The following is an 11,950-nucleotide window of genomic DNA, read 5'->3' on the forward strand; positions in this document are numbered from 1 at the left end:
CCCCCACAATGTAGCTACTATTTCATAAGAAGAAATATTATTTTTAAACATACTTATGCTGATCCCATCGATTATATGGTCATTATGTATACGGGGATCAAATGGGAGATCTGTTGAGATAAACAACAAACTTTGAGAAGGCATAAGCATAAAGCGAAAATTTCACGCTCCAATCCTCCAAAAACCCAAAAAAGCAGTTAAGGCATGCTTCTTATAGAGCGTCTATGCTTTCATGACGGGTTTACTAGATTAGACCCTCAATAGTCTCAAAGCCATGATGTGTTTTTTGGGAGAAAAAAGGGAGATTTGCATACCTCTCTGTCAATTTATTGAACAACTTACAAGCACCATCCCTATGCTCATCTCCAAAAAAACAACCAGATATGTTTTTACAATAACATTTTATCACTTGGTTCTTCTGAGAGTGCATTTAAGAACATATCTTCCAAAACTTCCATTCTAAAGGATGAAACAAAATAACCAGTCTCAAGGTCAAACTTACCTTTTTGGGAAACCCACCAAACATAAGTAAAAACCTTCTTTTTTTAATGATCCCTTTCTCGAGCAATCAACAACATAAAAGCTGCATTGGTCTTCATGCTTTGGTTTTTTAGACTTCACCAAAAGCGCCAATTTTCCTTTTAGAATTCTGCCCGGGGTCGAACCAATTGTCAACACAACTACAAAATGTGCTAGTCCATTTTATGATTCGACGCATGTAGAAATATTTCAAATCCACCTAGGACCAAGCTAGCAAAAAGGGTTTCCATAACCATGATGCAAAATGACTGACTTGTTGGTCGTTATTTTGAGGACTCTTAGCAAACACCGTCCCCCCTACTTGCTCGTTTTTAAATCAGATTTCATCCTAGAGGAAGGGCTGTTGCATCCGAAAGCTCTTCAAAAAACAAAAAAAACTCTCAAAATGTAATTGGCTTGATTCTACTAGGTGTAAGATGATATGTCCAACAAGAGGGGCAACGGAGATTTCAAACTTGATTGACAAGACAGAGCAGGTTCATCCCCCTGGGAAATTTTCCACACCTTGTCTTCGACTATGCGCAATTGTCTTTCCAGTTAAACTAGAGTGGGAATTAAAGCACACACTCCCGATAAAACGTCAATCACAGTCGAGGCTGCGACACAACATACCATTTCATCGCAAACAAACCTTTATTTCGATAAAAATAAAGGATGCTGCGTACACACCCTCCTGTTTCATCGTAGTTCAGATCTGGGAATGGGGCAGACCTCCTTTCAGTGTAGCGTCGATTAAGAACTTCAGAGTTCCCTTTAATGTCATGAGTTTTTTGAGCCCCCGAGCTGTAGTCAGTCCTTCTAACATTTCATCATTCCAAGTTTATCATCCATAGTGTCAATCTGGGTTTCCCTCAGCCATAGTTGCTTCTCACGCACAGATCGCAGAATCCAAGGCTCTGATACCAATTGTAATGCTCCAATCCAAATTAAAAAAATAATCAAACAGAAATAAGAACAATAGCTTTTTTGGGACAATTTTCTTTAATTTATAAAACTGCAAAATGGAACTTAAACAATAATCAAAATGCGAATTAAACTATACTACTGGATAGAATTGATTCCCAAACCAAGATAATCAGAATTGAAGAAGAAGGAAGGATTAGAAGAAGAAGAAGGAAGAAATCTCGGGGGAGAGAGGAGAAGAGAAAAAGAGGAAGAAGAACCTGATTTTCATTAATGCCTCTGCCTAGTGAGTTTGTTAGGGTTTATAACAAAACTTGTCCAGCTGGCAGTATCTGGCCCTCAAAGCTCATTAATTGAATTCTAATCCTGGCCGTTGATTTTCGTATTAGATATTTTTTTTTTAGCCAAGAGCTTTATTGCCATTTCTCAGGTCAGACAATATCACCAAAATTAGGTTTTTCTTTTAAACCCCAAAACATACGATCCAAATGTTTAAGTTGCCCAATCCATACAAAGAACAAAATATAAAAAAATGATTCTCCGGAATACCAAAAAATGCGATTCATTTTTCCGTTAAAAGGAAAAAAGAGAAGGGTACAAATTCAAAAATTTGTTTTAACATTGGGGTAGATTGTTTTGGAAATACATAATTATCTTAAAATCTAAATATATATTTCTGCTCTTTTAATTTAACAACAAAAATAAAAATGCTCTCAATATAATTTTAAAAGACCTAAAAAATAATGGTTGATTAATTACTAAAAAAAAATCCAATTTCGACCCACAATTTATCTATTGTTAATTCTTACAGTAATTAGTTGTTATTCAATTCAATTTTTAATCATCGAAAAATCCAATTTCTAATTTGGGTTTTTTGTTCACGCTAATGAATTTAGATAATATCGGTCTTTTAGCTAATGTCCGAAACATAATAGAAAAGGAAGAAAGAAATTCATGTTATTAGTCTTCATGATGTTATAAGACAAAGACTCACCATTCATTAGATAGGCGTAAACCAATAGTAGCTTCAAAATGATTCTTACCCAACATTGGATAGATGTAAAACACAGTGCTGTAGATACATTGACTATTCATTACGAGATGTAAACGAATTAATATATGTCACCCGTCAGGCTTACTATCTGCGGGTATTACATTAGTGTTTTTATAGGAAGGTATTTACATTAGTGTTAAGCGGACAAAAAGAAAGTAAATCCTGTCAAGTGCTCTATCAAAGAAGCATATGAGCAGGTTGTCAAATTAATACAATGGATTCAAAAGTATCAAACCTCTTTTTTTCGAATATTTGAAATAGTATCAGTTGTTATGAGACTAATCTATTTTTGGAACTTGCAGCTTCTCTATTTAACATATAGCTTTTACATGAAAACTCACTCGTCACGCCTTTTTGATTGTGTCTGGTGTTAAATTCGAAGGAGTATTTCACTGTGCTTTAGTAATTTCGTTTCTTATTATGGACAAAATGATACTATTTCATCTAAAATTTGAGTGAACGATTCCATGTTATTAACTTTAGACATCCATTAACAAATATGTCAGCAAGAGAAGTTTTATGCCAGAAGTGATGATCTAAAGACCTTTGACTTAACATTTCTTTTGATGCTTTTGGTTTAGTTAACTAATCAATCATTAATTTTAGGGGTATTTTTAAGCCCCAAAAAAAGATGTTCAGTGCATAATGGTTCAATAGGTGGAAAGAGGGTATTTTTAAGCCAAAAGATAACATTGAGGGTATTTTTGGTCCAATAGATGGAGGCAGGGTATTGTTGAGCAAAATTCAATAGGTTAGAAGCATTTATGGCCTTTTTCCGAAAATTAAATATTTATTGGGCTTACGCCGTGATGGAGTCCCCCGGGGCTTGCAAGTTCTTTATTAGGTATATATAATAGCAAGAAGTAAGTTATACAATTATACTAACAATTTGCTCGGAATTATTATTTCATTATTTTGGAATAGGACTTCGCAGCAAATTCCAGTTGATATCTAACTTTTTTACATAATAAACAAAATTAAAAATATTTCAAATAAAAGCACATTCTCGAGAGAGATAAACTTTTTATTTCGTGAATGTCAACTTAGTTCGATTCCACCTATATATTTTGAAGATTTAATTGGGAAAAGAAAGAAGTATGAGCTGCGGGGGAGAGGGAGAGAGAGAGAGAGAGAGATGATACCGCTGATTTTGGATGATTTCCGAAGATTGGATTTGTTTAAGTTTTCACTTGGATTTGTTTAATTTTTCACTTTTCAAGTGAGATTACTAAATAATTTTTTTTTTATGATAATTGTGTATATCAAAGCACTTCTTTTGTGTAGCATTTAAATCGTGGAGTGATTAATTCATGTGCATTAAACCTAGCAAACAAAAAAAAAAATGAAATTTTGTTTTATTGGGGAGACAGAGAGAGCAAGTATACCTTTGACATTGGCCCAAGTTTGACAAGCCTACTTTTCTTTAAGCGAAGCACAACGAGCTGTGATGGTTCAAAGTTCTCTGGCAATGAAATTGAAGGATACCCCTCCCACTCAATAAACCGCAAGGTGGAAGGAAGATAAGTGATATCACACTCCGAGCTAAAAGTTCCATCACCAATTACAAGTACTTGTAAGCTTTGCATCCTCCTGAAAATATTGCTATAATTGACAGGATCATCTTCAAAATTGTAACCTTCTGGGATACATAGGTTTTCCACCTTTTCTGTTAGCTGTAAAGGATGAAAAATATATTTAATTGCTAAGGAAAAAAATGAAAAAAAAAATTAACAAAACCAAGAGCTCATGAAATTATTAATTACATTAAATATTGCTTACCAACTTTCCTTTTAAAAGGTCACGGACCTCCTCGGGAAGCCATATTCTGCTATTAGCATACTCTTCCATTATGACATTTGCAGCCATATTTCTTATCATATTATGCATCACGATACGATTACGTATGTTGATGGATAACAGTGATTTTTCGATAAGGTAATCTCTTATCAGTTTAAAACCACAAGTCTCAAGTACTAGTTCCACATAAAGATCAAAACTATATCCAGTCAAGCTTGCAATACATATAAATGCAATATCTAGAAATATTTTCTTCTCATCTTTGTCCAGTCCATCAAAACTAAGCCTAAGCTTTCCTAGAATATCATTGTGAGGGATTCTCTTCAGCCGATCAATTATGTGTCTCCACTGCTCTTTGTCTCGTTTGTAAAAAGAAGAACCCAAAACTTTAAGAGCTAAAGGGAGTCCACCAGCATACTCCACCACTTCTCTTGAAAGTTTCATTAAATCCTTCTTTGGTGATTTTTCTCTAAAAGTATGCCTACTGAACAATTCAAGAGCTTCATCCTCAGTTAATAGTTGGACTTCATACACGTTATCCCCAACGTGATTGATTAACAGTTGTTTGTCTCTTGCTGTTAAAATAATTCGGCTACCCATACCAAACCACTCTAGCCCTCCAACTAAAAAGAAATTCCCAACTGTTCTCGATGGTTTACATCATCGAGAATGAATCAAACTTTCTTCCTACGAAGCATATTCTCTAAAATAATCACCCTTAGTGGTGGCTAGTTAGAGTCATATTTTTACCCGAAGCTTATAAATGACGACTTGTACAAGCCATGTTAGTCCATTTGTACGATACAACGTTGACACCGAAAAGCAGCCGAACACCGAATACGATGGCAGTGCTCTTTGATATAGAGCTCTTGCAATTTGTCTTGCCTATGCCACCCGTACCCCAAATCCCGATAGAGCGAAAACGTCGTTTGATTAGCTGTCCAATAGAGGTTATTTTACCATTTTGAGATTTCATACACTAGCTTTCGGGGAAAGGTGAAATAACTTGAAGCGACTTAAGAAATATGTTTATCTGTTAGGCTTGATGCGATGCATATAATCACATAGTACGGTGAAAAGAATGCCGAGAATCAATTAAGCAGAAAATAAAAAGAAAGAGTTGTCACAAACTAATGTCTAAAACAAACACATAATAATGCCCCAAAATGTTTTTTTTTTTTTTTTTTTTTTTTAAAACAACTAAGAATTTTAAAAAAATTTCATTTTTTAAAACTAATTAAACATCAAAATGGCCCTACCTTCCGCCCCTTGATGTAAATTCAATTATAAGTAAACCACTACCGATACGCCCCCGTTTTTCCCTTTTTACGGCCTCCCTTTCCCCCCTTTTTTGGGGGGATGATGATACTCCCCCCGTTTCAATTTAGGATATATTTTAAATGAAAAATTTAGTTAAAAAAGAAAAAGATTTTTAAAACTTTAGGCCAAAATAAACCGAATTTGGGGGGCAAAATTATTTTATTATTGGGAAAAAGGGAAATTTTTTAAATTAAAAATTTTTAAAATAAAATGACAAAAAGTTTTTACAAACTAAAAAAAAGTGGGATAACGTGAATTGGGACAAGACGGAAAATAAAATGGGGAGGGGAGCTAAAAAATTTTGGGCCTTTTTTTCCCTTTTATAACGAGAAACTCCAAAAAAAAAAAAAAAAAAAAAAAAAAAAAAAAAAACGTTTTTCTTGAAATTTTTTTAAAAGATACCCCGATATTTTCCCCGCCTCCGCAAATGCATCCCCCCACTTTTTTCCTTCTCCAAATCATCTTTGTATTTTTCTCATGCTTGGAAAAGGATTTACGAAAAAGGGGGGTTTTGATGGCGCAATCCACGGGGTCGACATCATGAAGACCGGGAAACACAACCCTTTTAATTCATTTCAAATTTTTTGAGTGGGGCAAGCCCCCTAAGCACCATCTTCCCAGGGGGTGCATATTTATTGGAAAAAATCACGACCGCAAATCTAGCCTCCCTAGGGGTTTTAAAAAATTTACTAAACATTTTCCGTTTTTAAACCCCCTCATCTTTTAAAGTGTGGGTTCCCCTTTTTTCCCGGAAAATTATGATTTTTCCCCACAAATTTTTCTACTTGCTTACCTCTAAAACCCAAAAAAACATCAGCCTTTCAAACTTTGGGAAAAAAAAGCGTGAGACATTGTTGAAGAATATTTTAAAACTAAAGCCAAATTCTCACTTTTCAGGTTTAGAAAACTGAAAATTTGGGGTTTTTGTGGTGCTTTAAAAAAGTAAAATTACCTTTTCACTATTCCTAGTCAATGTACGTACCTTTTCCATTATACTCAGAAAAATTTAAACCATTGGTCAAAAAAAGGGAAAAAAAGCTAAAGTTGGAAAAAAAAGAAGAAAACAAATGAAAAGGGAATCAAAAGTAAAGTAAAAGGAAGGAAAGAAAGACATTCTGGATTGAGGAAGCTGTGTTATTTCTAATATTATATATCCTTTCATATTGTAGATAACTTAAGTCTTTAGTCTTAGACGTTGATATATGGGTTCGTAGTGGGGTTATATACATGTATATATATAGCAACAGAAAAATTGGTTAAGCAATCAGTGGTTCCATAATTTGAAGTATTGTTTAAGAACAAAAATTAGAAGAAAAAACTTCAAATATACGATTATATTGCATATGAAATATACCAGTTGTTTATCTCTCTTTTCTCAATTATTATTTTAAAATGTTGGTTTTAGTTGTATGATGGAATAGGAATAAAAAAAGAGAAAAAGATTTTTATTTTTTTTTACTATTCATAGTCTTTATTTTAAAACTTTTTTATTATTTTTTTTTATTTTATGTTTAAATTTCTTTTGGGTAAAAATTAAAAGTAAAACAAAAGGAAAAAAAAATAAGTAGTGTGTGAAAAGGGAAAAAATTGATGCCTTGCAAAAAGAAAAAAGTAAATAATTTAACCTTTTTCTTCAGCATTTCAACTTACCTTTTCCACCTTTAAAAGAGGTTAATAAAACAATTTAAAAAAATTGAACCAGTGAAGATTTTAAAGATGGGGGCTCAAATGCATCTTTGGAATCAAATCGGTGCGTTAAAGAGTAAAGTAATAAGAGTGAAACAATGAAGAAAGGGGGGAATGGGCGTTTTGAAAAAAAAGGAGAAAATTAAAAAAATTGGGTCCTTATTAAAAAATACAGTAAAAAAGTGAAAATTTAACCTTTTGTCTTAACATTGTTCCCATTTCTTTGAATTATGGGCAACTTCTTATCATCTTCTTTCTTGTCATCAATAATGTCGTCCCCTTATTCCCATTTTTGGGGAATTTAAAAAAGGGGGGAATAAAAAAAGTAAAGCGAGAAAGGAACAAATAAAAGGGTTTTTTTTTTAAAGCTTTGAAATTTCCCGGGGAAGGGGGGGGGAGAAAACCCGGTGTGCCTTGAGTGTACGGTCTTTCTTTTTTTTTTTTTTTTTAAAAAAATAAATGTTTTAAATTTTTATATAAGAAAAGGTAAAACCGTACGAACGTCCTTTTTTGTGATTTTCCCTTACAAACTTTCGGTGTTTATTTTTTCTGCGGAATCGCGGATTTATCGAAATCGCGCCTTTTTGGTACAGGGGGGCTAAACCCCAAAAATTATACCCGGGTATGTTTTTGTTATCTCTTTTTTTCAAAAGATAATTAAATTTGGTTTCTTTAATTATCCACATGGAATGTTATTTGGCATCATTTTTAAACAAAAAAAGAGTGTACACCAGCAAACTGAAACAAATCGGGGTTTTTTTTTTGGGTACATAATTGGCGATAATTCGAGGTAGAAGAAAAAAAATTTTTTAAATAGTTCGTGGAAAGGCCCTTTAAAAAAAATGATGGGGTTTTTTTTTTCCCCCATTATCTCTTTCATATATACATTGGGGTTTTTTTAATTTTGAAAGCTTGAAATTCTTATTTAAAAGAAGAAGATACGAAGTTAATGGGCCGACTAGTAAAAGGGGGCGGACCCGCGCTTTTGGGGGGGGGGTGGCATGGCCCCCTTAAAATTGAAAAATTTTTTTATATCCCTATGTTGCAATTTCTTCCCAGTTTTAAATTTTAATTTTTTAAGGTCCAAATTGAAAAGGGGACCTGTTGGAAAAAACCAAGTTGAATCACCCGGAACTTTTCCCGACTCCGTTTCTCTGTGTGCTTTTTAGTTCTTTTATTTTTGGTATTTTTTTTTAAATTTTTAAATTTTATTTATTTTTTTTTATTATTTATTTTTTTCTTTCTTTTTTTTTATTATTTTATACGGTCTCGGCGGCCCCAAAAATAAAAACTTCAAAATCAAAACATTTTCTAAATCCCCAAAATCGTATTTTAAATCGAAAAGCTTGGGTCTCAAAATGACATTTTGGATTGAGATAAAAGGGTTAATTTTTTTATAATTTCTTTTGTTGATTCTTTCCATCCCAATTTCTTTTTATATTTGATTTGGGACTTTTTAAAAAAGGAATAAATAAAATGAGAAAAAAATTTGAGTTTAAAATACGGGGAAAATAGGTTAAAATGGTAAATTATCCTATACAAATTTAACGTATTAAAAGTAAAACGTTTTTTTTAGTATAGTGGATAAATAAAAATGGACGGAGGGAGTGTATTAAAAATATTGTGTTTTTTATAATTGTTAAATTCAATTTTAAAAATAAACTTTTTTCTTAAATTGTGATGAAAATTTCTAACATTCTTAAAAAAAAACATAAAATTTTAGGGTTTTTTTTGAAAATTTATAGTTATCTAATTCTACATTTATTTGGGGGGTGTAATTTCCCCAAATTAAAAAAGTTTTTTTTTTTTTTCTTATTTTGATTGGTGTAATTAAAATTGAAGACGTTATTTTTTTGTCAAAGTTCGGTTTTAATATACAAAAAAGATGTAAGTTCCTTGATGAAAATGTTGTTTTTCTATTGTTTTAAAGGGTTGTTCTTTTAAAAAGTTAATTATGTTCGTTTTTTTATTTTTGAGATGTAAAGTCCTTTTTTACGAAAAAAAAAAATTTTTTAAGTTGACTTGAATAAAATTTTAAAAAAATGGAACTTTGAATACCGTTTAAAAAAGATGTACTTAAAAAAAAAAAAAATTTGGTTTCCCTGGCCAAATCACAAAATAAACCCCTTTGGGAACCCACTTGGAACCAAACTAAGAAGAAGAAGAAGAATGCAGTAATGGAAAATGAGAATTTGTGAAATGTGAACATTTCATTTCTTAGAATCAAAAGTTATGTGCAATTACCAATACAATGATCTATATACACAATCTAGCAAATATCTTCCTAGCTAAGGTGAGTAACCAACTAATCCAACTACCTTGACTCAACCAACTTAACTAACTTTGACTATCTAACAAACTTTGACTCACTAATTACAAAGGGGATAGTAATAAACTAATAAAAGATAAATACAATTACACATATTCTCAATACATAAATGAATTTAACTTGTGGACATTTTTAAAGTTGATGTATCTAAAAGACAATTTCAATAACTATCCCAATCTTTAAATAGTAACATGAAAAATAAGGCATGTAATCTTTTCGGCAAATTAAAATTTCATTGACAATGTATAAAATTCATTAAAACCTTTTTGGGGATAAAAATGAAAAGGGTAGGCGGATTGGGGGGCGGGTTTCCCTTTTTTATTTTTATATTAAAAAAAAATATTCGCTAAATTCATAAATATTTGGGGATAAAAATAATTATTGTATAATTGCTTGAGATTATTGAAGGAAAAAAATTGGGTTTAAAAACCGGAAACCAACATCCGAATGGTTGTTTCGAAAAAGTATCCAATCTTGGGCCCCTTGAAGATTCCCCCAATCCCCTTGACTCCAAACCAAGCAAATAAATGATCTAAGATAGTATAACATCAATGTTTATTCTTGGGGTCTTTCCACAAAATTCCCCCTTTCTTATCCCCCTTTTCACTATGTCCCCCCAGAAACCAAATAATGCATTCAGTCCAAAATTTAAAAAAAAAAAAAAAAAAAAAAAAAAAAAAAAACTTATCATCAGATGGAAACTTCTTTTCCCCAGCTACATCAACATATGGGTCTTAACCTTTTGCAAATTAAGGGCCCCCAAAAATATTTACAGGACATTTTGTGATCTAATGTAAAAAAAAACACTGAAAAGGTTGTTTTATTCCTGATTTTATAGGAAAGGCATACATACCATTCACTTTGGGCGACACACCATGTGTGGACACAAAATACGAATCCTCCTAATACAATTTGAACAAATTGTTTGAAATTAAAACAAAAAAGCATGTGCATTTCCACAGACACTCAAAAAAGGCTCATTGACTGAGGGAAAAAAATGAAAAAAAACAGTTACTTCGTACCTCCCATAGATTCAAGTTGTTATTTTTACAATTGGTTTAAACAATAACCCAAATTTTAAGGGGTTTTGGTTAAAAAACAAAGAAAACGAAAATTTAAGCAGTAAAAAAAAACCGGGGCCCTTTTGGGTTTTGGGTTTTGGTTTTTTAAAATTTTTAAAAAGTAAATTTTGGGTTTTGGTTTTTGGTTATAGTAAAAAATAACAAAAATAAATAACCGGGGAAACCCAAAGATAATTATATACATAAAATTTATAAATTTTTATATGTATAATATTAACTTTTCATAAATAATTAAAGAATTTTTTATACCTTTTAATTATTAATTTAATTTTTTCTCTTATTTTTAAGGCGTATTTTAAAAAAATATGTCAAATCAAAATCCCCCCATTCTAATAAATTGTGGGGTAAGGGTAAAAAATAAAAGCCTCTTTCTCTTTCATTTTCGTTCCGTAAGCCTTTTCATAAAAATCGGAAAAATTGCCCTTGTGGGCCTTTAGGAAAAAAGAACATTTAAAAAATTTGAAGAATGTAAAAAGAATATTTGAATTGTCCAAATTTTGTCATAAAATTTAAAAACGAAAAGCCAAACAATAACCAAACCGGTGGTTATTATTTTACTTGGGTTTTGGGTTTTGGGTTTTTAAAAATTTCAAAGTAAAATTTGGGTTTTGGGTTTTGGTTTTAAGCAAAAACCAAAAAGGCAAAAAGAAACCTTTTTAACAATAACTATCGTTGGGAAATTTTAAGAAAAAAAGCAACAGCTTTTCAAATTATATATGACACCCATTATGAATACATACAACAACAATCTATAACAAGTTTTCACATTCTATACGTTGCACCTGTCATAACCAAAAGAACCCAAAACGGTTCTCCAAATTTTGGTTGGTCCTCCTCTTTGGTGCTGTAGAATGGGGAAATTTTTCTCTCCAACCCATCACCCGTCTTGGGATTATCTTTAAAAGGGTTCTGTTTTTTCTTTTTGGTAGACGGGGGTCTTCAGTAAATGGTTCAAACTGTTGATCTCCTCATGTTTATTCTTCAATTTTTTAATCTGTCCCTATCCCACTAGCTTCTTGCTCGGGGTAAGGCTCGTTTTTTCATATTTCCAAAACTCTTGGGAATCTTAGAAAAAGTATATTCAAAAAAAGTAACCAGCAAAACCCAAAAACAGAATAGGAAAAATAATGTACTTTTAGAGCACGTATATAACAGCAAGGTCATACTTCCTAGTTAAATCATATTGCTCCCCAAAAGGGTTTATTTAGATATCGGAGGCTTCTTTGTTTTTAAGAGAGT

General features: G+C 32.0%; 1 protein-coding gene across 1 annotated transcript; it reads right to left on the reverse strand.

The window, feature by feature from the left end:
• Nucleotides 1–3,525: 3,525 nt before the first annotated feature.
• Nucleotides 3,526–4,941, reverse strand: LOC132039671 (disease resistance protein Roq1-like). The gene is made up of 2 exons (XM_059430171.1): nt 4,277–4,941; nt 3,526–4,170 (listed from the first exon to the last, which is right to left on the reverse strand). Exons 1-2 carry the CDS (start codon nt 4,892–4,894, stop codon nt 3,853–3,855), a joined length of 936 nt encoding a protein of 311 aa, XP_059286154.1. The 5' UTR covers nt 4,895–4,941; the 3' UTR covers nt 3,526–3,852.
• Nucleotides 4,942–11,950: the final 7,009 nt, after the last annotated feature.

This window comes from Lycium ferocissimum, chromosome 12 (assembly GCF_029784015.1).
Source record: "Lycium ferocissimum isolate CSIRO_LF1 chromosome 12, AGI_CSIRO_Lferr_CH_V1, whole genome shotgun sequence".
Classification (NCBI taxonomy): domain Eukaryota; kingdom Viridiplantae; phylum Streptophyta; class Magnoliopsida; order Solanales; family Solanaceae; genus Lycium; species Lycium ferocissimum.